The sequence below is a fragment of the Glycine max genome, chromosome 20 (assembly GCF_000004515.6).
Source record: "Glycine max cultivar Williams 82 chromosome 20, Glycine_max_v4.0, whole genome shotgun sequence".
NCBI lineage: Eukaryota > Viridiplantae > Streptophyta > Magnoliopsida > Fabales > Fabaceae > Glycine > Glycine max.
Window position 1 is genome coordinate 44334788 of NC_038256.2, and position 27644 is coordinate 44362431.

At 32.4% G+C, this 27644-nt stretch overlaps 4 protein-coding genes, 1 long non-coding RNA gene and 1 pseudogene across 6 annotated transcripts; 4 read left to right on the forward strand and 2 right to left on the reverse strand.

Annotated features, from left to right (window-relative positions):
- The first annotated feature begins 1297 nt into the window (after positions 1 to 1297).
- Positions 1298 to 8429, forward strand: LOC100802781 (phosphatidate cytidylyltransferase 1). Of its 2 annotated transcripts, none has more exons than XM_003556326.4 (12): positions 1298 to 1691; positions 3316 to 3461; positions 3823 to 4076; positions 4198 to 4349; positions 4536 to 4677; positions 5437 to 5593; positions 5865 to 5912; positions 5994 to 6080; positions 6795 to 6923; positions 7018 to 7074; positions 7664 to 7747; positions 7849 to 8429. In XM_003556326.4, the coding sequence occupies exons 2-12, from the start codon at positions 3387 to 3389 to the stop codon at positions 7936 to 7938; spliced, it is 1275 nt and encodes a 424-aa protein (XP_003556374.1). In that variant the 5' UTR covers positions 1298 to 1691; positions 3316 to 3386; the 3' UTR covers positions 7939 to 8429. The 2 variants fall into 2 exon arrangements, with proteins under 2 accessions (XP_003556374.1, XP_014628394.1); XM_014772908.3 differs by having other exon boundaries at positions 1444 to 1731.
- Positions 8430 to 8952: 523 nt separating this feature from the next.
- LOC100779038 (alkaline ceramidase-like) lies at positions 8953 to 10045 on the reverse strand (annotated as a pseudogene).
- A 4175-nt stretch (positions 10046 to 14220) lies between these two features.
- HRBP1 (harpin binding protein 1) lies at positions 14221 to 15739 on the forward strand. Its single transcript, NM_001251177.2, has 4 exons — positions 14221 to 14488; positions 14570 to 14806; positions 14913 to 15039; positions 15199 to 15739. The coding sequence occupies exons 1-4, from the start codon at positions 14270 to 14272 to the stop codon at positions 15411 to 15413; spliced, it is 798 nt and encodes a 265-aa protein (NP_001238106.1). The 5' UTR covers positions 14221 to 14269; the 3' UTR covers positions 15414 to 15739.
- Positions 15740 to 16535: 796 nt separating this feature from the next.
- Positions 16536 to 17635, forward strand: LOC121174322 (uncharacterized). Its single transcript, XR_005890360.1, has 2 exons — positions 16536 to 16887; positions 17456 to 17635. It is a non-coding gene; the product is annotated as an uncharacterized lncRNA (long non-coding RNA).
- A 2247-nt stretch (positions 17636 to 19882) lies between these two features.
- Positions 19883 to 23479, forward strand: LOC100779567 (kinesin-like protein KIN-10A). Its single transcript, XM_003555466.5, has 5 exons — positions 19883 to 20723; positions 21374 to 21529; positions 21610 to 21717; positions 21801 to 21911; positions 22015 to 23479. The coding sequence occupies exons 1-5, from the start codon at positions 20076 to 20078 to the stop codon at positions 23266 to 23268; spliced, it is 2277 nt and encodes a 758-aa protein (XP_003555514.1). The 5' UTR covers positions 19883 to 20075; the 3' UTR covers positions 23269 to 23479.
- A 536-nt stretch (positions 23480 to 24015) lies between these two features.
- LOC100780107 (CRIB domain-containing protein RIC6) lies at positions 24016 to 27588 on the reverse strand. Its single transcript, XM_014772586.3, has 5 exons — positions 27287 to 27588; positions 26900 to 27064; positions 24935 to 25035; positions 24761 to 24833; positions 24016 to 24677 (listed from the first exon to the last, which is right to left on the reverse strand). Exons 2-5 carry the CDS (start codon positions 26970 to 26972, stop codon positions 24307 to 24309), a joined length of 618 nt encoding a protein of 205 aa, XP_014628072.1. The 5' UTR covers positions 26973 to 27064; positions 27287 to 27588; the 3' UTR covers positions 24016 to 24306.
- Between the last annotated feature and the right edge of the window lie 56 nt (positions 27589 to 27644).

A 27644-nucleotide genomic window follows, 5' to 3' on the forward strand; every position in this document is an offset into this window, starting at 1 on the left:
CCAAACACATAAATGAAATAAAATAAAATCTGGACAAGATAAGATGAGATGAAATAAAATCTGGAGGAAATAAAATCTGGATAAGATAAAATTTGATAAAATAAAGTTATTATTATTATTAGGTAAACAAGCCGGCTTCTTAAGTTTAACAAGCTATTTTTATGGTTTGAGTTTGACCTTTTTATCTAAAAAGACTTTTTAAAAAGCTTGAGCTTGACCTTTATAACAAACAAGTCAAACCGAGTCGAGCCTTAGAGCCAAAGGTCCTCGACAAACTACTCGACTCATTTTCACCCCTAGTTGCAACAAAGTGCATTTTTCTTTCTTTCTATCAATTACATCTTTTTCTGTTTATATACTGGTTTGTTTTTTTTATTTGTCTAGAATTAGATTGAACCGTGTTATATGCCATTGTGCCTGTTTAGAAATTTTCTTAGTAAATACATATGTTTCAGATTATTTTCGATTCCTTTTTTTTTCTCCCTTTTGCTTCCTTTATCATCATGTCAATAGCGTTTATCGAACTTTTTAACTTTGTGATAGTTCTTGACTTGTTGTTTTATTGGTGCTTTTGTATATGTATGGTTTTATTTTTGTAGGTAAGATTAGAATATAGGATTAAAAAATTTATAGATTTAAGTTTATTTTTAAATGTTAAAAATAACAATAAAATAATCTGATTATGTATTTGAATTAATTTGTAGTATTTGATATATATGATTTTAGATAAAAATAATAAGTAGAATTTTAATATTACTTAAATCATAAGAGTTTACAGAATAATTGTTATCATAAACTCTGAGCATGGAGTAAGATAAAGTTGTTTTTTTTTTTTCATTTAAAATAAGAATAAAGTCATCCCAATATGCAATAACTTTTATTTCAAATACCAATTTAAAAGGCCTTATCAATATTTTTCCCAAAAATAAAATACTAGTGAGGACTTTATTATAATTATTTTTTGTGTCGTTATTGTGGTGATCTGATTGTGAAAAATCATTTATCCTTTTTTTTCTTCTCTTAATTAGTAGATGCATCTTGGTAAGTGTTAGTAATATATTTTTTAACACTTTTATTTAACACATTTTATTACAAAATCATGAATAAAACTCATTAAGTATACAATAAGATTTATAAAAGTTTATAATTTTTATTAAGTTTTTATGAACAACAAAAAGTATGTCCAAAAAATATTATAGAATAGGTTAGCTGGTTCATTAAACATGGGGGAAGGCTAATGTGGTCCATTTTGAAGTGGACAAGAAGGAAGGATGAAGCATCTCTCAGTCTCTACTGTCCCAAGTCTCAATCCCTAATTTGACCACACTTGTAGGAAAGATTCTTCATGAGGCAAGGCAAAACTGAACCAGAAAAAAAAAAAAAAAGGAATTTTATTACACAATATAATATTACTATGGCATCATAATAAAATAGTAATAAAAATTAAGTTAAAAAAAAAAAAAGAGTCCGTGACAATAATGATCCTCTTCTCCTGTGTGAGTTGTGCTTGGCCAGGAAAGAATTTCTCGTTTTCTACTTTCGAATAAACGAATAAGAAGCCTTCACACCGCTTCGTTTTGTGGTGCTTGCTTCTTTTTCTCTTCCTTTTCGCTTCTTACTAGTATTCCTTTCTTCTTCATTTCGTTTTCTCCGCCGTTTTCGTCACTCAGCATCAGCAGCAACAGCACCAGGTTTCCTGCGTTTTGCCATCTCACTGTCGTTCATACATGTGTATATATATTTTGTTCATTTTTCAGTTGTTTCTCTGGTTTCGAGTGTTTTTTTTTTTTTTTTGCTCTGATATGGATTTAGCTTGACTAAAATTGTCTCTGATTTTGAATCTGAAAGTGTTTTCATATATCATATTCGAGATTCGTCGTTTTGCTTTTCTTCTTCTTCTTTCGCTTAAGAGAGAGAGAGAGTTTCAGTTGTGCACATTTGTATTTTGTGGAGTCTCTTTGCGTGCTTTTGGCTTTGTGTAGAGAGCAGAGGAGTGATGAATAGGGAAGGTATGGGAATACATTGACTTTATTCAACCGTGTGGAATAGTGATGTAGGGTTACTGCAAATGTCTGTTTATTTATAGGGGAAGTTTGTGCTAGAATGCGTTTTATTGAGTAGTTAGTGGCCTATGTGGTTAGGGTTCAATAGTTGTTAAAAATGTGGCATTCCTCAAAATTAGGAAGTTATAAAGGCAACACCCCAGGCTTGGGGTTTGGCTTCAATTTATGATTTCAACCTTGTAACCATGAGGAAGAGTCCCTGGTTAATACCAATTGACCTCTACATTTGTATTTAGTCATAAGTTGTGAATTAATAAGCAGTTGTTGTCCATTCAGTGATTCCAACAAAAGCTGATGGATATGGGATTTTCCACATATTGAAGTTAATATTGGTTGGCTTTTGTGGTTAGAGATCACAGATGAATGTTTGTGTTCGGTTTTTTCTTTGTTGTTTCTTTTTTAACAAAAACACAAGACAAAGATGAATTTTGTTTATTGAGCTTGGGTGAGTGAAACAAAAAAGTGTTGATGGATTTTTCTGTGGTAGATGATGCTTTTAAAATATAAAAGTTACAGATATTAAGCATTTATTGTATGTTAGATTATGTATCATAAAGCAGATATGTGGTTCATAAAGCAGATGACTAATAATGAACCAAACGAAACTTGTTATCTGTACCTTTTTTGTAAAATCTAGAATGTTTTGTCAAAGATAGGAAATAGGGATTGGATTAGTAATGGCTAAAATAATGGGCATTAATTGTAATCCTTAGCTGTGTGAGAAGATCATGTAGGCATCCTATTGTAGAAGTTGCTTATTATTCTAACTGGAGAACGAGACTATGTGAGTAAATAGCCTAGTGCTCAAATGGCTGTGGTCCTGTGGATAAGATGGTTATAACTATACAGATCTCTATTGAATTGAATTAAAAAAATGAATCACTGGCAAAATTCATTTAGCTAACCTTCCCTGCTCAACATTTATTTCTATAGTTAGTTAATTACCTTCATATATGTCATGCTTTGACTTTTATCCTCTGAATTTTGTGCTATATAATGGAAGCTAATTTGTCTGGCTTTTTGCTTGGAAGGTCTACCTACATTTGGCCCTGTTCGGATACAAGGCTAGAAGTGATTTTGAGAGCTCTTGAGAGTTTCTCTGCTAGAAAAAGCTCTATATTTCTAGTAGAGAAGTTCTCAAAAGCTCTTATGACTTGTATCCAAACAGGCCAAATTTAGATCATATGTAATAAGTGTGTTGATTATGCTTCATGTATACAAAGGGGTATATTTTATGTCATTTATTTTGCAGGTGTCTACTATCTGACTACACATGTGCTGTTTACATTGTCTTTCAATTGGGTGAAGTCTGACTGAAGAGCAATGCAGAAGGATACCAGTACCACTGCCCCATCAACCACAAGCGGTCGGGTTAGGCACCGAAAACGCTCAAATGAGGTTAATTTTTTAAAGTTTAATTTATCGCTTGATCATCTTTTGTTTTGTCTATTAAAAGAAAAATTGTATTAGTGAATTTCATGTAGGAATTGATCCTGAAATTTGAAGAGAACATGAAAAAACTGTCAAAACTATCGGACAACAGATAATTGGAAGCATGGTTAAATTCTATTTTTCTTTTCTTTTTGAATCTATGTCCTTTTATTTTTATTACTGTTAGGTTCCTTCTTGATGCAGTTGTCTCCAAAGATGAATTTGATGTAATAAGTTTCAATGACATGGGAATTGAATCCCTGTAGTATCTTTATGGAAAAGCTTCTGTATAATATTTGAAGGTAATTTTATGATGCCTTTATCTTAGGTTATTCCGGAGGTTAGCAAAGCAAATGGGACCCAGTTACTGGTTAATGACAAAAGCAAATACAAATCCATGCTAATTCGAGCATATTCATCCGTATGGATGATTGGCGGCTTTGTATTGATCATCTATATGGGTCATCTCTACATCACTGCAATGGTGGTTGTTATCCAAATCTTCATGGCAAGGGAGCTTTTCAATCTACTCAGGAGAGCTCATGAAGATAGGCAGCTGCCAGGATTTAGGCTATTAAATTGGTATCTACACAATTCATTACTCATGCAGCAGTACAATAATCCTTTTCATGATTAACTAATGGCCAGAACCTTTTTTTTTTTAAAAAAAATAGTAACTCGTCATTGACATATATCATTTCAGGCATTTTTTCTTCACTGCAATGTTATTTGTTTATGGACGGATTCTGAGTCAACGCCTGGTTAACACAGTAACTTCAGACATGGTTTTATATCGGCTAGTGAGCAATCTTATTAAGTATCATATGGTTATCTGCTACTCCCTATACATTGCTGGTAACTTATGCTTATCTATTTTGTCCTTATAATGTTCATTAGCCAGTGCTTGTTCAAAGTCTCTATCAGATGCCTGGCATTTTCAAGCTAGTTTTTTTACCTTGGCCGTGATTTTACTGGCTATTTTCTAAATATTGCGAGGGTGCTAATACTTTGGTTATCTACCCTTTTATTGGTTGAGTGCAGGATTTATGTGGTTCATTCTCACATTGAAGAAGAAGATGTACAAGTACCAATTTGGCCAGTATGCTTGGACACACATGATTCTAATTGTTGTATTTGGCCAGTCCTCCTTCACTGTGGCAAGCATTTTTGAAGGGATTTTCTGGTAATATAACCTATGAAAGGAAATGATGATTATTTAACTCTTATGCTAAAAAAACTGCACTACATTTTGAGGATTTTCTTTTGCATGAAATCATATCATGCTTCACAATGCTATTCCTCATACATGTGGACACTTTTTATTCTGGATTTTTTAAAATGTTATTTGACCGGTAGTTGATGCCATAATAATCACCTTAAGGAATGGTTGAATGAATTGCATAGTTTGTGGGCTTGTTGACTGAATCACACAGGATGTTATCTGGTCTTTTGCCCAGATGGTGGAATCAAGGCCTTATGATAGGAAAGATGGAGGAAAGATTAGGGATTGAGCCATGAGTGATAGTTTTCTACTCCATGGGAGGTGACCAAATAATTATATTTTCATCAAAGAGGACTATAGGAGTGCCAATAAAGCCATAAAACAAGATCAATTCCCAACTTTTCAGACTGCCGGGAATTGAGTTTTAAAGTTTATTCCCATATCGTGTTTGCTTTTGCTTGGGTTGATTGTTAAGGGTGTTATTTTAATTCTTCTCAATGAAAAAACTGTATTGTTTACTGATGATATTGACATCATCTTAAACTGCTAAGATTTAAGTGATTTTATTTGTATGTATATTTGCTTTCATAGAATCATTTTGTTCATATATTTAATTTAATGTTTGACCATTGCTATTATACGAATAAGACCTGTCATGCACTGTTGCTTCTTAATTGCATTGATGTTAATGTCTTGCTTGCATTTTGACCTACTGTACAGGTTTCTTCTCCCAGCAACACTTATTGTCATTAATGACATTGCTGCTTATATCTTTGGTTTCTTCTTTGGAAGAACCCCTTTGATTAAGTTATCTCCAAAGAAAACTTGGGAGGGTTTTATTGGGGCATCCGTTACCACCATCATCTCTGCATTTATGGTGAGCACAATTTCAATTTGTTATTCAAGATGCAACTATTGGGATGGTTTTTTTTTGGTGGGGGGTTGCTTGTCATTGAATCAAAATCACTTGTTGATGTTTATATTCCTCTTATAGCATGATTAAATGATTGCAACAGTCTAAGTAAACACTCAGAAAGCTTGATCAGATTCATCATTCATGGCAATTAAGCTCTTGCTTAAGTCTTTATACATCAATCAAGTTATTCTGAACTAGATGCTAACATTATCATTGAAAACTCATTTTGTAGCTTGCTAACATCATGGGTCGTTCTCAGTGGCTAACGTGTCCAAGGAAGGTATAACTAATTGATATAATGTAAGGCATTATTCAACAACAAACTGACTAATGCTCACATCTCTTTGGGAATAACATTCAGGATTTGTCAACTGGTTGGCTTCACTGTGATCCTGGTCCACTGTTTAAGCCGGAATCTTATCCCTTACAAGGATGGATTTCCCACTGGGTAAGCACTTGAAATTCCGCTGAACTTTGAATCTTATGTTCTACATCAATATTTACTTGACAGAGTAAGTGTGTGCATGGTCAAACTAGTAAAAAACTTCCCCAAAAACACAATTTGGATGCCTTAAATAGCAAAAAAAAACCTCAAATTTGAGTTGGAGAATAAAACACTTCAAAAAAGTATAGCACATGAAACTTAACAGATCTGCATGAAAACAATTGGGTCAGTGACTTGCATAGCTCCGGAATGACTTTCTCAAATTGGCCCAGTAAGACATTTTAGTAAATTTTTATCATGAATGTAAAGAAAGTCAAATGTGGATAATGCATTTTAACCTTCATTCTTCTTGGATAAAGGGGATGCTGGGAAGAGTTTATGCGGTCTTATCTTATGGCATAAAAGTAGTTGGATAAACCTACAAAAAGAGCTCATAACCGGCTCATAAGTTATTTTCAGCTTATTTCAATAAGTTCCATAGAGTAGCTTATGAAATAGCTTCTGCAGAGCTTGAGCTCCCCGTCCCGTCTTTAATTTCCATCCACTCCCTTTAGTGCTTATGATATAAGCTCCCATGTAATCAACACTTACTTAATAAGTGCTGTTCAGCATATAAACATTAAAAAGTGACCATTCTGTATTCATGAGATGCTAATCCAGATTCCTGGAACGTCTGAAAATCATAACTTACGACCCACTATATGTTGTCTTATACAGTTTGCTTGGAAAGAGATATCAATCCTACCAATTCAATGGCATTCTTTATGTCTTGGCTTGTTTGCTTCAATTATTGCACCTTTTGGAGGCTTCTTTGCAAGTGGTTTTAAAAGGGCTTTTAAAATAAAGGTATGCTCTCAAAACTTCTGTTTTTGTAATCAGGAAGTGAGCAAATATAATCCATTTAGGTATAAACAGACTTGCTGTGTTCCCATTTTTGCAGGATTTTGGTGATAGTATTCCAGGACATGGTGGAATTACCGACAGAATGGATTGCCAGGTAGATTCTTTTGATGTTACAATCTACAAATTTATTTTCAATCATTAACTACTTGGGACTCTATGCTTTTTTGTCCTTGTGGGGAACTTTTAATCATCATAGTACATAAGCTGACCATGTTTTTCTATCCAATGTCTCTGCCCTGCCCCAACTAAGTTTAAAAGGAGAGGAAAAAAAATGATAACATTAAAAATGACTGTACACATTGAATAGGTAGAACAGAAAATTAATATTCACTTAATTCAATGTGAAGTAAAAAGCATTCAAAGAATTTTTCAAGAACTCAACAAGAAAAAGAATCTTCAATGACAACTAAAGACATGTAATTGGTAGAAGTCTTGGTGGTCAAGTCTAGTGATTATGAGTGTCAAATGCATACTGTTATGACCCAGGTCTGATTTAATATCATTGTGAAGTGGTTATAGGTATTTTATGTGACATGTGGTGCCATTAAATAGTATAAACATAACAGACCAAAATTTGGAACTCACTGGCAACTCCTATTTTTCACTCTCCTTTACATTCTGCCTCAGTACACTATTTGTATCTTTAGTTGAGCAAAATTTGACCAATTTGTCTTGGTGTGTAGATGGTTATGGCGGTGTTTGCATATATATATCATCAATCATTTGTTGTGCCGCAAACTCTCTCAGTTGAAATGATTTTGGACCAGGTAATTATGCTTATTTTACTAAGTATATTGCTTTGTATTTGTATTTCTATTAATTAACACCTAAGATGTTTAATTTATGGCACTACCACTGTTTGCTTCAGATATTGATCAACCTAACATTCGATGAACAAGAAGCTCTATATTGGAGGCTTGGGGAAATTTTACAACAGGGGATTACAAGGAAATCTTAGATTCATGGCGAGGTGTATTTGTTCTGTCACCCTATTGTATTCCTTTACATACAGGGGGAAAGGAAAAGATACTCTGTACATGCGTTTTCTATCTTTTGGGTGAGACGATTCAAAGGTTCAGAAGCTGTCAAGATGTGCATAGTGTATGTTGACCGTTAGTTCCATTCTGTTTTTCTCGCCCGTGTTTGAATAGTTGATTGATGGCTTTGCTTGAACAGCTACCGTTCACTCGTGATCTTAAATAATTGACATGGCCAATGGCAGTAATTGAACGCCTGTGATGTATTCAATTCCTGGAGGTGAGGGGTGTTAATATTTTTCAATTACCTTAAATGTAGCTTGAATCACGTTTTGATAATATATTCTGTTCTAATGCGATCAACAATTATTTTTCTTCTTCTATCAATGTTGCCTATATTGTGAATGGAAGCGCAGATTGTAATGTGTGAACAAATTATATGATGAATAGGATATAAATTGTTTTCCATTTCTATGCCACTCTTTTCTTTCTTTCTTTCTTTCTATTTTGTACAATTACCATGGTTTTGGCTTGCCTTGGGTTCTTTTTGGACTGTAGATTTTTGCAAATTCTTTTTCGGTATGTTAGGTATTCAATGTGTCCAACCCGTCACTCACTGTTACAATTGGATCAAAAACCTCCCTTAATTGGACTTTTTATCAAGCTGGCAACAAAAAAAGCAGTGGTATGAATTTCTTTGTGATTAAAACATTAGTTTCCTTTAGACGTTTTAATACATTGAGGATTTGAAGTTGAACTGGCAGATTAGTAGCAACGTTTTTTATGTTTTCTTGCCATCAAGATCCTGAATACAGCCAGTGGTTCGCAGACTGGGGTTACTGCTATTTGTTGACAATTACACTGCCAATGGAACAGATTATCGCGAACATTTTTATCGTTAGCTTGTACTTCAAGGAGTTATTTTAAATAAAATGCTCGAGCGCTTTTGATCGAATGCAAAATAATTTAATCTAATTATGCATTAAGAAAAACTACTCCTTAGCTGCAAACATGAATATGATCTGCAGATGTACATATTCAGTCGCATAGGGCATGATTCCCAACTAGCTTTGTAAAGAATCATAACAAAGTAGCTCTTGCCAAAAGGGACGAGAAAATGTCATCAAATTCCAAAAATGCATACTTATGGTTATGATGTTGCTTTAAGCGTCACCAAATTCCAAAAATTTCTCAAGGAAAGTTCCCCTGTGAAAGCAACATCAAACTGAGTTTGACGCTTAAAGCTCAACAAATAAAAGTTAATCACATGCTCACCTAGAAAGGGTTACACTTGCACAAAATGTTACAAAAAAAATGTAGGGTGATTCAACTGAGTATTGCTAAATTTTTAGTTGCCATAAATAGAGTTTTGTCCAGGCTCAAGCGACACCATCCATACAGTGGCATAAATATGGTATACATGTCCTACGTGTACACAAAACAATTAGTAATCATTTAAGGCACTCTATAGTCTAAAAAAAAAAAAAAAAGCCAAGAACATCTATAGCTGACAACTCTTTTCCAAAATGTATCATGACAAAAATTTATTTTCATCTTGTATTATTTTCTGTTACTGGCGTCTTGGCTTCTGAATCTTGACATAGGGCAACACGCCCATTAAACGGACAATTGTTGGAGACCAGCCACATTGTTGAGCACGGCAAAACATCAAGAACGTGTTAGCAAAGTAGGAGTTGAAACCCATGAAGAGATGCCTTGTGGGTTAATTGGCCAACTTGATATCATGTTGCAGAAAACAAGATCACTTAGCCAACCTGAACTTCCCAAAAGAAGAGTAGCTACATAAAGCCGTGCGAGGCACTTGGCGCACACATCATCGGTGTAAATGTAGTACTTGTATATTCTAGGAATACAGAGGAGGCAGAGGATGACATAGTGAACTTTGAAGCCTATTCCTTAACGGAGCACTGAATGAACGATGGCGAAAACGGCACCATATAAACATAGGAAGATGGGCATTGTACGAGGATACTGCCAACCTGGGGAATAGAGGATGTAGATGTATAGCAGAATCTCCCACATCATTAGATTTTCATGGCTCTGCTATTGCCTAAATCAAAGTGCAACAACATAAAAGATAAATTGTAAGAGATATTTAATTATGTACGGATTAATAATTAAATATTAAATTGTAATTCGATTAAATTAAAGTAGTTTATAGAGATGATTATTAGTTGATGTGAGTAGTGATTATAAAGGGGTTAGTACTATAAAAAAACACACACAATGTTGATTTATTATTTGGGAGAATCATTTATTTCAATATTTAACTGATTTCCTATAATTGTTAGTCTTGAAAATTCTTAAAATTTTACATAAATCACTCACCCTAAACAAAAACATTTTTTTATCTACATATTTTTGTTAGAAATATCACTTCAAAGGATTTGAAAGTATTTTTGTTAAAAATTTTGTACATAAGAAAAACATGACGACAATGGATGGAGACCGAAAGGAAAACACACGATGATCGTCACATACAAGAATTCTAATATCCAGTTTGTTTTTCGTTTACATCTCGTAATGTTTAAACTTGTACATTAAAGTAAAAAATACGTCAAAATCTCAAAAAATATTCAAAAGAGATGAAGAGAAAAAACAAAAAGAATATACAAGTAATTGTAATAAGAAAAAAAGTCTCCGGTTGAACTGGCATATCCGAACTAATTTTTAAAATTATACTTTAAAAGAGTGCCTACATGCCCAATGAGTACGATATAGTTATTGCAATAATAAAAGTCTAAACTTTCACTTACAAGTTTTGTTGAAACTAAAAGACTTACAATGGCTATATTTTCAAGATGGGATAATACATACTAGAGATGTGAAGGACCAGAACTTTTGATTGCAAATTGAATCTTTATAAGCTATTGTAATCTTATTCATTCTTTTAGTGTGTTAAGGCCTAAATTAGAACTTCATCTTGGACATCCATCTTTACAAGTCAATATAGGGTATATTTGGATTTTCAGGTTGTAGTGTTTCAAAAATATATTTGAAATTAAAATTAGTTTGGAATTACATCTGATTACCTCCTAAAAGTATGCTTGAGAGGAAATTTTACCTAAAAATTCAATTTTAGAGAAGTGAGACTTGAGATATTTTTACAAATTCAATTTGTAAACTTAAGTTTAATCAACTTAAATTTTGTAAATTTTAATTTAAACATGTACATAGTTGGTGAATTCTTACACTTAAGTGTGTAAGTGACTCGAGTTTAGTTGATTTACATACAAGTCATAAGCTCTTTTGAGAGCTTCTTTATTGGAAATATAGAGAATATTTTCAGTAGAGAAGCTCTCAAAAGAATATATGATTTGTATTCAAACAGACATTTAGTCTATTTTTCAACTTAATCCAATTAAAATTAATTAAGTTGGATTTTTTTTGTTGCCTCCCAACCCAAACCATGGGGTTCAGTCATTAAAAAAATTGTCTCATCTTCTATTCTTGAAAAAAAAAATATTAAACTCAAAAATAATATTGATCAAATAATTGTTGTATTCATATATAAGCCATAAACATGTTACTTGTTTAAGTAACTCATTCATAATGGTAAAACATAAACATGTTTTTTTTATCCGTGAAAGTCGAAGACCGTCAGTAAATTTATAATAATTCACGCACTCTACTTAATCATCTAAATTAGACTTCATTGACACATGTAACATGTTTAACAACTCTACAATATTCACAAAACACAATATCTATATTTTTTATGTGTTAACTTTGTATTCAAGTTGAGTTTGGTTTGATTGAGTTCAAACTTCAAATCTTATTAACAAATTTAGTTTTAATTGGATTAACTGCAATAAACTCAACCTAACCCAACCAACAAAAATGTAATTGAGATGGGTTAGTTGGATTTGAGGGTTGGACACAATCCCTTACATCCTTACTTGCACTTAACCTTTTACCAGTGAAAATAGTTGAAACCTGTGGAGATTTTGTAAAAAATAATATTTTTTGAGTTGCTTGAAGAAAAGTAAAAGAATAATTATACTCAAAATTAAATTAAATAAATTATAATGTTTAATTTTTTTCCATATTTACTATGGTTTCAAATTTAAAATTTGCATGAATTACTAATTCAATTTGTAATAAAAAATAAATTTAAACAAAGGTATAAAAATGTGAAATCCCTTGAGACCTACTAAATATAAGTTAAAAACCCAAAAGTAGTAAATGTCCATAAATTTTATGGGACAATAAAATACACACTAAATAAGAGTGTTTGTTTGTTTTTATAAGCCTCATGAAATAAGAGTTAAGCACTCAAATTGGATTCATGCATGCAAACTGCAAAGATGCTCTTAGATAATGTGTAAATACTCAATTTTGAAAGATGATTTGTAAGTCACTTCCAAAAACTTAATTTCAAAAGCGGTTTATTAATCACTTTCGAAATGAATTTTTCATGAGAGTGTTTAATTTAATACATTATAAAATTAAATTTTGAAAAGTGATACAAAAAAAGTGGTGTGACTAATAATAAAAATGTGGTTCAAAAAGTAATCCTTGCCAAAATACCATTCTCTCTCTTCCCTAATATTAAAAATACAGGTAGCTGTTTTAAGTGGTAAATAAGGCCACCAATTATCTTAGGGTCCCTTTTCTTTAGTTTTTATTTTTTATTCACAAAATTATTACTTTATGTTAACTTGTTCTTTATTTTCAAAGATTTGGACTGTAAATATAAAAACAAGCAAAAAAATGTTGTTTTGGTATAAATATTTGAAAACAAAAAACAAAATAAAAATAAAATGACAATTTTGTAATTAAAAATAAAAGCTGAAAATATTTTTTCAAAATAAACGAACCCTTCTAATCTTGATCATTCTTAAATAATTAAATGATTCAAATTTATAGTTCTCATTTTGAATGATAATTAATTGTTTTCACAGGAGTTACTCCAATAAGAGTACTTTAATTTTAATCTTTTTTTTTTATCTTGAGTTAATACTAATCCCATCCGACACCAAAATTTGGATATATTAAAAGTTTCTTCTCCTCATTTCATTTTGACGTAGTCTTCTTTTGTTGGGCCTTTGGCCCTGTTGAATTAAAGAAAAAATATTATACTTATACTTTTATACAAAATTTAATGATGGGATATGACAATATATTTTATTCAATTAATATAATAAATTTTATAATACTTATACTTTTATATTTTGATTGAGTCTAGTTATTTCTTGTTTATCCAATATTCAAACGTTACGATGCGTGTTATAATTAATTACTTAATTATGTTGAAATTAAGTTTAATATTATTTATTATATTTTGTAAGTTATAACTAGGGTTTGAAATATTTTTTATTGATTTAAATACATTTTATATTAAATTTTTTTATTTTGTTGACTTTTTATAATTAATTTTAGTATTAAAATTTCAAATTTATTACTTAGTTTATAAAAAAAAGTTTGTCACAAGGAATACATATATTTTATTAAAGCGTGAATCATAAGTCAGTATATAAATACATAGACATTCAAAGGGTATGAAAATAAAAATTATTCGAACATAAGTTTAGAAATAAGATTTTTTTTTTTTAAAAAAAAAGGAAGAAGCTCAGTAACCTGCTTAAACCCCATTCATTATTATTTTGATGATGGCTGATTATTTTTTATAAGAAATAATATCAAATACTAATAAATTTTACATAAGCACTTTATATTTATTTATTTTATTCTTGTTTTTGGAAAGAAATATTTTTCCTATAAACATTTAAAAAACTTTTTTTTTTGCTTTAATACATTTAAAAAACTTTAGTAAAAAAACAAGGTAAATAATTAAATTTATTCTTAAAATGATAAAGAGGCTGACTTATTGATTTTGAAAAATAAAAAATTTAAATTTGATCATTAAATATATAAAAAATATGACAAATTAATTTTATAGACAATTTAATAACAAATAATTTTTTAAACTTTATAATTTAATATGAATTTAATCTTAAAAATAAAAATTATTATCAAATTAATTTTTAAACATTATAATTTAAATAAAAAAACCACCTTACAAATTTAACATATTAATTTATCGTTTTTTTAATATATTTAGGAATTTTTTTTAGAACCAATTTGATTATTTAAAAAAAAAACACTCATTGAAGCATTATTATTACGTGGCGCTCAGCGGCGACCACAGAAAGTTAAAAGTCACTCCTCTTCTGGTCCTGGTGTCTTTGTCAGTTAAATCTCAGTCACAAAAACTCAACTTCCTCCTTTCTCCAAAAAATCTCTTCCAAATTCCACACTTTTCCATTTCCCAAACCCACCCTCCAATCCATGGCTTCCCTGAACCTCCTTCCCCACCCTCCACTTTTCTCTTCTTTCCTTCACAGACCACACTGCAACACCCATCTTCTTCTCACACCAAAACCTTCTCAACGAAGGCCTTCTCTTGTGGTCAAATCTACTGTGGGTGTGGCTGATCCTTCTCCATCTTCTTCTTCCTACGCTGGGGATACCTCTGATTCCATCTCTTCTTTGAAGCTCAATCTGCTGGTGCGCCTTTATAGTATCTTATAATTGCAATTTTCATGATGTTTTGTTTTGTTCCTTATGAGTAATGAATAATAAGTGCAGAGTGCTGTTTCTGGGCTAAATAGAGGCCTTGCTGCAAGCGAAGACGATCTTCGAAAGGCAGATGATGCTGCTAAGGAACTTGAAGCTGCTGGAGGACTTGTGGATCTCTCGCTTGGTCTTGACAATTTGCAAGGAAGATGGAAACTCATTTATAGCAGCGCATTTTCGTCTCGAACCCTTGGTGGAAGCCGTCCTGGTCCTCCCATAGGAAGACTCCTTCCTATTACTCTTGGACAGGTTCTGTTCTGTTACCACTTACCAATCACTTCATTCGTTTCTAGTTGTCAAATGCATCAAAGTTATTGTTTTCCTTTTTTCTTTTTCTTTTTTTGTACGTTGATAGGTTTTTCAACGAATTGACATCTTGAGCAAAGATTTTGATAACATAGTGGAGCTTCAACTAGGTGCTCCGTGGCCCCTACCACCCCTTGAAGCGACTGCCACATTAGCTCACAAATTTGAACTCATAGGTTGGTTTTATCATTTTATGTTTTGTGTTTTTGTTTCTTATCTGTATGTGCGTGCTAAATTTTGCATGATTACTACTAATTGCCAGTTATGAGAATTGTAGTATTGTATAGTCTTTGAGAGTGCCTTTTTATCTTTTGTGGGTTTTGTAAATGTCCCAGGATCTTCAAAGATAAAGATAGTATTTGAGAAAACCACTGTGAAGACAGCTGGGAATTTGTCACAGTTGCCACCATTGGAGGTGCCTCGGATTCCCGATGCATTGAGGCCTCCATCTAATACGGGAAGCGGTGAATTTGAAGTTACATATCTTGACTCGGATACTCGCATCACAAGAGGAGACAGAGGCGAGCTAAGGGTCTTTGTGATTGCTTGAGTTCCTGGTGAATGCAACTATGCACTATGCATTTTCTCTGTTGGACTTAAAAAAAAAAAGGTTTCAACACCTTGTGCCATCATTTTGTTTAGTTTTTTCCTCCTGATGGTATTTGTTCTAAGTTCTTCAATATTGTAAACATGATGGAATTAAACTCTACTATATAGTTCCAAGGAAGCAGGGTACTTTTTGTTTAAGTGTAACATATTTCTTTTTTAAGGAATAATTGCTTACAGATCATTAGATATGGATACTTGAATACACTGTTGAGAGAATTCCCCTTCAGTCTTAGACTCTGTTCGCATTGGTATAATGTTTTTTTTTTAGCCATATTTCCTGTGTTTGTTCACCATAACAAAAAACTCCTTTATGGCAATCAAATTCAAATCCATACTTTTATTGCTTAAGGTTTTAAAGAAAAGACAAAATTAAAAATTGGTTTACTATGTTATCAACCTGATGCTTCTTGCCTCAGTGTAATGTTCTTTGGAATTATTGTGCCCCTGAGGCCCTGACTCTGGTGTTTGGGCCATTTATCTAAATTCTTGGTCATAACCAAGTACTTTGGCTCTTTGCTCTTTTTGTCTCTTATTTTGAGGTAATGACGCATTACATCTTAATTCCAAATTATGTTTCTCTGTGTTCTTATTTCATTGCTAAATTCAAGAGGGTTTTGTTGTGGTGCTTCAAAATAGTTTTTTTGGTTGAAGGTTTCAAATGCAGTTACTACACAAACTTTAGTATGCTTAAAATGCTACCTACATGGGGATTAGAGGATTTTGACCTCTCTTTCTAAATATACTAGCCTCTATCCATCCTGGTGAAAGCATGAATATTCAGGTATTGTCTTTTCAATTGAAGATTACCTGAAGCTGAGAATGATCTCAATAAGAACTTGGAGATTTGTTGGACTTGCAATATCTCTAACATGAATGTTGGACATTAACGATAATCCTTAGTCTTGTACTCTGGTCCTCTGGTCTTGAAGATGCCTGATGTCCTACTAACATAGCTTAGTCCTGCCCCTACCTCAAGCCCCCAAGGGGGTGGATGATCATTTGGTGCCACTTTTTAGGGTTTCTGCAATTGGTTACTAACATGCAACACTGGTAGCTTCTTTCCTTGCCCCCCCCCCCCCCCCCCCCCCTCATTTTCTTCTATCTATTTTTTGTAAGCAATGGAATTTAGCAATAATTACTTTATCTATGTAATTTCTTGCATATATTTTAGAGAGATTTTAATACTATTTCCTTTTATGTTTATGTATATATAATTGAGTAATGCATGCCACAAAATACGTTTTCTGTACGATGCCTCATGTTGCTACTGTTTACTTCTGCAGATGTGATTTTTATTCATCTTTCCATGAGGATAATTTCGTTCTGAACTTGGTTTTTATTTTGATCCACTACTTTGGAGTTTATGAACCAATGTATCTTTCATCTGAAAAATGCTTGTATGTTAGGGCAAAAAGGTATCTTCTACCTTAGATTGTGAATCATCACTATTCGCTAGCTTAGGAGAAATATATATAGTTACTAGAATATTGAAAGCACATTATTATAGATGGAATTCAATTTCTCATGTTTCATAGGATGTTGCATGTTGGTTTTCATCGGGATCTAGTATTCTAAGAAATTTTGAACCAAACTTTAGAATTTTACATTCATGAGCATGTTCGGATGAGTTGTTCAGATTCTCTCAGAAGAAGTGCCACCTAAAATTTTGAACCAAACTTTAGAATTGGATTTATGATGGTCGACAGAATTTAAGATCTTTATTAAGAAGCATTTATTCTCTTTTGCTGTTTTATATCATGTGAGGTTACAGCAGCTTGTCTTTTTAAGAAGCATTTATTCTCTTGTTTTCTACATCAGATTTGAAAACATTTTCAAATATGGACAGTAGTCAAATGTTGTTATATTGAATTGAACTACTATATGGTAATTGCAGTTCACGTGAAGCATTTGTATCGTAAAATCCATGTAGATCTTGCTGTCTTAGTAGTGACCTAATTTTAACTTTCATTGTGCCCTGACAAGGACAAATTTCAGGATGGAAGAACCTTAATCTTTGGAAGACATCGATGGTGAGATGCAAATGAATGTGCAGGTAGTAGTCAAGACCCAATTAATAATAATTCTTTTCCTCTTCAATTTTTTTTTAATAGTTAATATTTTGTATAACATGATATTATATTTTAATAAATTGTTTATTTTAAAATATATAGTGTAAAATATATCTTAATTAAAGTTTATACTTCTTTTTATTTTACAATTTAACTATACATAATATTAAAATTAATATATTATATTAAAAAGTCAAGTCAGCATAGTCTTGTCTCATATCCTGATCGGGTTGGGTTTGGGTCTATAAAATCAACCCGATCAAAATTTTGGGGCGAAAATGAACAAGGATAAATTTGACCCATGCCTACACCTAGAATGACATATTAGTGGGTACTACTGCTTATTCATTTAGGATAAATTGTAACTTTGATTAAATTATAAAAATAAAATAACAAGTTTTTTTGTATTTTTATTGCTTCAAATTAATTAAATACTTTTATTCTTAAAATTAAGTAAATTTAATCTTGTTTTTAATTATCTTCTATTAAAAAAACCTTTAAATTCTCATTTTTTAATTTATCATTTTTATAAATTGAATAAGTTAAATTATTTTAATCCTTTTCCTACTCAAAACACACAAACCAAAATATAAAATTTTACTCAAAATACAAAATCTCAAAGTTTTCCTAATTTCAAACCCTCGTATCATATCTTATAAAACTTTAAAATTTTATCATTTTTTTTACAAAATTTTGAAATGTAATTGTATTTAGTTTTTGATAATTAGGTCCAAAGTGACCTAGTTAAAAAATCAAATACATGTTAGAGATTCAATTGACAAAATTAATTCAAAGACCTATAATGACAAATAGCTCAAAACTAACAGATTAATTTAACTAAAGAAATTATGAAAACGAGTAAGTATTTTGCACATTGCACGTGTTTTTTTTTATTATTATTATGGGTTGGAGATCACATGTGCCTGCCAAATTTTTGGATTGTCATTGGTCAATAAATTTTTACCAAAAGAGATTGAATACAAATTTCCTTGCTAAATAAATTGTTTCCTCATATAAATACAAGAGAATGCTACACACGTCAACATTATGTGTTACACATTGCACATGTTTACACATGATGTAAAATATTAACAATAAATTAAAAAATACTTAAAAGTTATGTTTATTTAATTTTTTAAAAAATTCGTAAAAATTAAATTAATTAATAAAATATCATTCTAAATATTTTGAATGATGACTATAAACATTATATTGTATTTAATGTTGATTAAAAAATTAATAATTAATTAAAATGATTAAATATACTAAAATTTATACTTAATTGGTAACTAACTATAAAGGAAAAAATGGATTTGATATAAAAATTCGTAAGATACGTGTTACAAAATAAAAAAGACATTGATAGGTAATAAATTTAAAGAAACATGAAGTATAATAAGATGTTTAAACTTTAAACCATCATTCAAATAATACTTTGCTAATTAATTTTATTTTTAAGAAATTTAAAAAAAAACAACTAAACAATTATGCTTTTATATATTAACTTATTTTATTACCGGTAAAGAATTAATTATTTTTCAGAATTATTTTTAATTTTTTTTATTTTACTTATATTATAAACTTACATGAGATTTATCCCTTATTTTTAAAAAAGAAAGAAAGAAAGAAAAACACATAGGAGATACTTGTTGCTTCTCCTTCTTTTTTTTTTTTAACAAAAGATACTTTTTTTAGAGAAATTTGTCAGAAGATACTTCGTACTTTGTTTAACGTGATTAAAATGCAGCAACATTGAGCAATCATAAATTGAAACCCTTAGTAATCCTCCCAAATTTAAGTCAACTTTAATATAAGGTTTAAATATTTTTTAGTCTTTATAATTTTTTTTTATTTTTAGTCTTTATAAATGATATTTTTTTATTTTTTACTCTTATAATATTTTAGATAATATTTTTTTACTGTTTAAAGTAAGATGTAAAATTCTTTAAGGATTAAAAATAAAATAAACATAATTTGTAAGGACTAAAGTTAAAAAAAAATTAGGAAGACAAAAAGAAAAAATCACTAAATTACAAGGATTAAAAACTATTTAAATATTAATATAATTTCTTAAAGTTTAGAAAGAATTATTATATCAGTAACAAAAGAAAGAAAGAGTTATTATAAAAAAAACTTTTGCGTTAAATTAGTAAATGCTAAAATGGGGTAAATTTGTTCAAATTTATTTTATCAAGGAGCACTTTTATTTGGACTCGTTTTGTGAGTTATTGTCCGTTAAATAAAATTAATTTTGGTCAAATTAATTTTCTCCCGTGAAAAATATAAATGGAAACCCATATAGACGTTAGAAACTGTAACGGCTACATTTTCTTTGAAATTTCAAAACCCTCCTTTGTTTCTCTCTCTACCCAACATTTTTCATTTTCTTCATTTCTTTCTAGCTTTCTTGCAAGTATTCTTCCTCGTTCGTGATACTAAATTGGGGTCACAGATTCAACCCCCGAGAGATTCAATCCAATCTTTCTTCTCATTTCTTTCTGGTTTTACAATTTCTCACATTCAAATTCTCCACCATGGCTCCCACCCCTTCTTCGAAACAAAACCACCCCACTCAATTGAAGACTCCACAGTCCAAGCACCGTCTCAACTTCAATGGCCTCAAATCAGCACCTTCTCCGAACCCTAATTCTGTTGCAAACAAGGAACCCCCACCTGAACACCCAATTGAAGTCATTGCCAGAATCCGTGACTACCCAGATCGAAAGGACAAGCCTTTGTCCGTTCTTCAAACCAATTCCAACTCTAGTTCCATTCGGGTTCGTGCCGATTTTGGGTACCGGGACTTCACCCTTGATGGGGTATCCGTGTCTGAGGAGGAGGACTTGGATGTGTTCTATAAGAAGTTTGTTGAGTCAAGGATCCATGGGGTTAAGCTGGGGGACAAGTGCACCATCATGATGTATGGGCCAACTGGTTCTGGGAAGAGTCACACCATGTTCGGGTCGTCGAAGCAGGCAGGGATTGTGTATAGGTCTCTGAGGGACATTCTTGGAGATGGGGATAGTGCAGATGGAGATTCTGGGGGTGGGTTGGGGACTTTTGTTCAAGTCACTGTTTTGGAGATTTACAATGAGGAGATTTATGATCTCTTGTCCACCAATGGAGGAGGTGGGGGAGGAGGATTTGGATTTGGCTGGCCTAAGGGGGGTAGTGCTTCAAAGGTAATATAACTTATGTTGCTTCATCAATTTTTTTGCTTGTGTCTGTAGGTCTTTTGGATTGTTATTTGGGTTGCTTTTATTGTATACTCATGATGAAACTTACATGTTGTTACTTGTTTTCATACCTAGTATGAAATTGGCTGGCTAAATGTATTTATTTTGTGGCTCATTTTGCTTTCAATTTTTGCTTGCTTGTCTGTGTGAATTCCCTTTGTACGAAATTGTGAGGCATTTCTTACTTCAGAAAATAATTCCCCCTGTTGGTATGCTTTTTTGGCAAAAAAAGATGAATCTTGACTGGAAACTTATGTTAGTAGATGCTGTAAAAAAAATTATTTTTTTATATTATTTCCTTTTGAATGCTTGTTGGGGAATAGCTTAAGGGCAGCCAATTGCATTGCTTAAATTCGGATTGGAACTCCATAATGAGCAAAAGCAAGTGATGTTTCTCTTATTTGTGCCCATATATGATTATTGTCAGCATAATGAAACATGTATCGACTTATTTTCCAAGAAAAAAATGTTTATACAAATTATCAGATAATAGTTTGGAAGTAGTAATTGAACTATTGCAGATTGCTCTTTAATTAATTGTTTCTCCTTGACATATGAATGGGGTCACTTTCTTACTTTTACATTTTTACTTGTAGGTGAAACTTGAAGTGATGGGGAAAAAGGCAAAGAATGCAACCTATATATCTGGAAATGAAGCAGGGAAGATCTCAAAAGAAATTCAGAAAGTGGAGAAGCGAAGGATTGTTAAAAGCACACTTTGTAATGACAGAAGTTCCAGAAGTCACTGCATGGTAAAAAGCTGCTTTGGAAGATGGTTCTAATTAGACTTGATTGGTAACTGATTACATGTCTGTCTTATATTTTTTATCAGGTAATCCTTGATGTTCCAACTGTGGGAGGGCGGCTAATGCTTGTAGACATGGCAGGATCAGAAAATATTGAACAAGCCGGTCAAACTGGATTTGAGGCCAAAATGCAGGTAACTTTTTGCCAATTTGATTTCATTTTTTAATCATGTAGTTCTCTGCTGATTAGTATACTATACTGTCAATGAAATTATAGACTGCAAAAATCAATCAAGGAAATATAGCGCTGAAGAGAGTGGTGGAGTCCATTGCAAATGGCGATTCACATGTGCCTTTTAGGGACAGCAAACTTACCATGCTTCTGCAGGTAAATATTGTAGTCTTTTAATTGAGTGAATTGCTAGATTCATATTCTCTGTTATTTGAAGTTTTATTGATTGTGAGTACTTTTTCTGCTTTCCCTTTTTAAGGATTCCTTTGAAGATGATAAGTCAAAAATTCTAATGATACTATGTGCAAGTCCTGATCCTAAGGAGATACACAAGACAATCTCTACACTTGAATATGGGGCAAAAGCAAAATGCATAGTCCGTGGACCTCATACTCCAGTCAAGGATGATGAATCTTCTTCAGCTGTCATTTTGGGATCAAGAATTGCTGCAATGGATGAATTTATCTTGAAGCTACAAATGGAAACCAAGCAAAGAGAGAAAGAACGGAACGAAGCCCACAAAAAGCTTTTGAAGAAAGAAGAAGAAATTGCTGCGTTAAGAGCTAAGCTGGACATGGCAGAAGGCAAAGGAACTCCTCCAAGCGAGGAGGAAATTAACCTGAAGGTAAATGAACGAACCCGGCTTCTGAGACAAGAGTTGGAAAAGAAGTTGGAAGAGTGCCAAAGAATGACTAATGAATTTGTTGAATTGGAGAGGAAGAGAATGGAAGAGAGGATACTGCAGCAGCAGGAGGAAGTTGAAACTCTGAGAAGGAGACTGGAAGAGATTGAGTTGCAGCTGTGTTCAAAGCAAGGGTGTTGTGTGGAAAATGAGTCAAAAGACATGGAGTCGAGTGGGTTTATGAGAAGGTTATTGCGTGTTTACAAAAGTGAGGATGATCCTGGAATGGTGAAGTCAATGGATTTGGACATGGATGATCAAGAACCCCTTGGCCACGAGGTAAATATCGTTGGTGGAGTTATGAGCAGGAGTGATTACAATGTTAAGCAGGACTTATCAAATCAACCTTGTCCGAATGCTTTGACTGGTGTAAAAGAAGATGCTCATGTTTTTTCACCAAACTTTGGCCAAAGGGTGTGCCTTAGTACAGTATATGAGGAAGAAGGAGAAGGAGATGAAGACAAAGGGGAAGATGAGGAAGTGGAGAAAGGAGTGATAGAGGAAAAGAGGGTATGTAGTGTTGACAAGCCTAGTGCTGCAGGTTCCTTGGGAACCTTAAACCTGTCTAACACAAGTCCAAACAAAGAGGAATTTTGTTTCAAGGTAAGTTCAGTGGATAATGACTCTAGACTCCTGAGAATTCAAAATATATTCACTCTGTGTGGCAACCAAAGAGAGCTCTCCCAGCACATTGGAACCCCAGTACAACCTACAAAAAAGAGGTCTGATGAAACTTTTGAGGTTTCTCCTGCCAAGACAAGTGACAAGGATTCCGTTTTCAAAATTTCCAACAAGGAGAACTTTGAACCACATAATGTTCTAGGAAATTAGCTCTAGTTGTTTGTTTGTATTGAAAAAATGAAAAGACGTGTACTACTTGTCATGTTTCCTTCTGGAAATACTGTGTTTTTTGGGTGTTCTTTTGAGTATGTGTACATAGTTTTCATCGGATTTGTAGTTGTGTACTACTTTGTGTTCTATAAATATATTTATGTCTGCCCTTCTTTGTTCTATAAGCTATTTAAACTAATTTTGCTCAAATCACTTTCATCGATAGCTGTATTATATATTTCTGTGTCGGCCTTTCTTTGTGTTATTTAGTGTGTGATCAGAACATTTATAAAAAGATTTTAAATTTAATTGATTTTTAAATCATTTATGTTTGAATGTTTTTATTTTGAAAATAAATTTATAGAGTAAATGAGTCATTAATTAGAGAGATAAATGCCATATTAGAAAGTTACTAGATATTTTCTTTAATACTTGTATAAAAATCTTAAAGGTCATATGTTCTTGAAAAAGAATATAGAATTTGGTATCAATTTTTCAACTCAAATAAATACATAGTTGTCACTAGTCAAACCAAGGTTTTGAAACAATTAATTTTACTCGATAGGAAACCAAACACACTATTTAACTACTAAGCATCTAAAATTTTATAAAATCAAATTTAACCACATAAAAAATCAATTCTCATTATTCCAACCCCAAATCAAACATGTTGTTTAAACTCCATTTTTTCACCAATAAAAAATATACGCAGTTTCAAAAAAGAAGAAAAAAAATTGCACAAATCACTTTGATCAATAGGTGCATTTTATACCAATTCGTTACATATTATGTAACAATTGAATCCAGAAGGATCCAAAATAGCCGATGACACTATTACAAAAAAAAAAAGGAACTGAATCTGGTTGGTAAATGGGATGGAAGTCAGAGCAGAAGACGAAGCGAGATTGGTTTATAATACATAGTAGAGTACTTAATAGGTAATTAGTAATGGAAGAATAATTAATTTCTTGCCCCTGAAATCTCTCTCTAAACTGAATCTGCAGCTGGTTCACTATCACGGAAGATGTGTGTCTCTCTCTAAGTGGGCCCAGGCCCAGAATCCGAGAAGGAGAAGTCAGTTAAGGAATCTCCCTTGGAATGTCTTTGAGATCTGGGAGCCCTCCTCGAGGAACCTTCTTTCTCGTCCTTCTCCTCGGACGACGTCATCTTGCTCTTTCTATTGCGCTGCGAATGTTTTGTTGTTGTCGGAGCCTTCTCTTTCTCTTCTTCCGACAAGTGGCGATTCATCCTTCTAGAAGATTCCGAATGGTGTCGTCGGCTCGGCTTGGAGCCTTCGGCGTTGGAGATGTCTCGGCTCGTCGAGGACTGGCTCTCTGTAGAACGAGGCCTTGACTTTCGATTGTGGCTTCGCTTCCCTTCCCCTTTACTATTAGCATCACTATTATTATCTACAACACCACATTAATCATCATGTCAATAATAATAATCAATATCAACTAAGGTGTGTAAGACTTTAAAAAACTAATTCAACCTTCTGTTGTGGCCTTCGTGGGGTTTACGACTGTTCCAGATGAAGCTTCTGATGATTCTTTGAACTCGGCCAACTGAACAATATGTATAATTTCACGTTTAGAAATAAGAAGCAGTTGAAATTAATTACGTAAATTGAGAATCGAGAAGGTGAAAATGAATTAACGTTAATTACCCAGCTTGGTTGACTTGCTTTGGCATTTTCAGCTCCAATGTGTGCCAAGTGCTTTACGTCTGTTGGGAACCCGATTTGTATCTCCTTTTCATCCTCCTCGTCTTCCATTGCAATGCAAGTTAAAATTAACATTTATTTTTCTAAATTTAGGGCATCCATGCATGCATGACTTCCAATTATAACACACACACAAAAGTAAATTTTTTTACGTATACAAAATTAAAGGTTTAATTGAAATATACACTGTACCTTTTCTTTTTTTAATACCAAAGCATATATATATATATATATATATATAATACATGTATTTTCCCATGCACTAGGCGCCACATGCATTAACTACCCAAATCCATGCATACTTGCACCCCCATCTCTACATTTTACCATCAATACAATACCCACTCACCCCTTGCCCTTAGCACCCAAAACCCCAGTCTGCATCCACCTGTATCTCCCTAAAAAAAACTTTCCTTTTCCATGACATCCTCGATGACTTGTGTTTTCTAAACAAGCCAAAGGATTTAAAAATCAAGAGCCTCTCTTTTTCCATCCTAGCCAACTTAATTTTTATTTCTTCTACAATATCTATAGGATGAGTTTGTTTAAACTTAAAATAAAAAGAAAATTATTTTTTAAGTACAAATAGTTTAGACAAATATCCTTGAAAAAAATATAAAACTACTTATTTTATTAAAATAAGTGTTTGTTTTAATAAATAAATTTAGACAAATTAATTCATTATTGTTTATTGTCAAAAACCATATAATAATTTGCCTTCAGTATTGTCTACACCATACACCACAACAAATCATATTGTGTCCTCTATCCTTCTCCTTCCACTCGTGACAATCCCTTAAATTGTTAGAATTATCTTATTATGTAAGGGTTTTACTAATAAGTACTCTTAACATATTGATTAAGAAATTAAAATAAAAAAATATTTATTATGAAGATTATAGGATAACGTAAAATAAATTATGAACAACTTAATTTTGTATATTTCAATAAAAAAAATCTCATTTTAATTCCTTAAACAGTATCCTAAATGCACTCATTAGCATTTGTTATTATGTAACACTGTATATCATCCTAACCACCTTAAACATATGGTAAATCCTAACAAAATGATTAAGGAAGTAAAATAAAAAAAGTATTTTATTAGAATGCATAAAATGTGCTATCGTATGATTTTTAAATATACTCCCATTTGATTTTTTATTCTTCTTTAATTTCTTAACAACCTTCAAAACATTACTTAATAAGATCCTAAACATACTAACTCCATGAGGACCATGTGCACTAATACATAAAATAAATGATTCATTGACTCCAAACACCATATCTCATCATTCGTCAATATCCCTCTACGCCTGAGATTTTCTTTGTGGGCAATCTATTTTTTGTAGCAACTTTCATGCAAAGACTGCCACCTTCAAAGAAACCACCCCTATCCGAAACTTTCATCCAGATCATACGACCATGATTCCTACTACTTTGTTTGTCCTCCATGAGCACCTTATAAGCATAAGAGTCTCCACCAATTGCACTTTCCACTGAAATAACTCCATCCTCCAGGCCCAAGACCACACCAAAGACCCATCCAACCAACTTCCACACATATATGTTGCCGCCAAAGGGACCCATTTCTTTTCTTGCATAATTTACGCTCCTCCCCTTCCTCCCTATTCAACCCAACCAAAACCTTATACCATAGGCTCTCCTTTTCCATTAACATGCGCCACCCATCTCTCATTCATGACAATGAACTTTCCTCACCTCCTCATAACCACCCCCATAAAGTTCTACTTAATCAAATCCTAAACAAAGATCATTTTCTCCTCTCTCTTTTTCTCTATAGAACCTATGCATATATATTTAGTTTTATTTAATGAAAATCACTTCTACAAGGCTAAGGAAACATATTTCCTATTTTAGTTTTTTGTGATGATAGAAGATTGTGCTTACCAAATATCTGGGATATGTATCTAAGTCCTTTGAGGAGGCCTTTCATCTGGCCTTTCACCACACCTGACGTCATTGTTGAAGCTCTTTGATCTATTTTTGGGTCCGAAAACTTTCACTTCAAATGTGCTAGTACTTCCAATCTTCAATGGAACCAGCTACAAATTTCTGAAAACAATGGGATGATACAACCGATCTTCTTACCATTTAATCCCATTAACGTACAACTAATCACATTATATCATGGCCCAACATTTCATAGATGCATTTCTCAAAATGACTTAAGGAACTAATTGCACTATTCTCCCAATTCTATTTATTTTCAAATTGACATTTTTTAAAAATAAATAAAAAAGCAAAAAAGATAAGAATACAATAGAAGACACCTACCTGATTACCTCCAAGACAAATGTTTGAATCAATCAAATGATGTATTCTTGGTGTTGTAAATGAATTAGAACTAACGTTGAAGGCAACACAGGAAGAAAAAGTTTTGAAAGTTATTGTGGTTCTGGATTGGATGTTTTGGAACGAGCATCCAACCCCAGAAGAGAGAGATTTCAGGTTGGAAAAACTCAAAAGTGTAAAAATGAAAGAACTTGATTTTGATCTACCGCCCCCAATTGGTGGCCAGGCAAATCAAAACCAATAACACAACATGTTTTTGATGGAAGGCCAGAGAGGTTTAATTTCACTGTAATTTTCATCTGCATAAGCCAAATTTAGTGGAAATGCGAGAATAACGGGT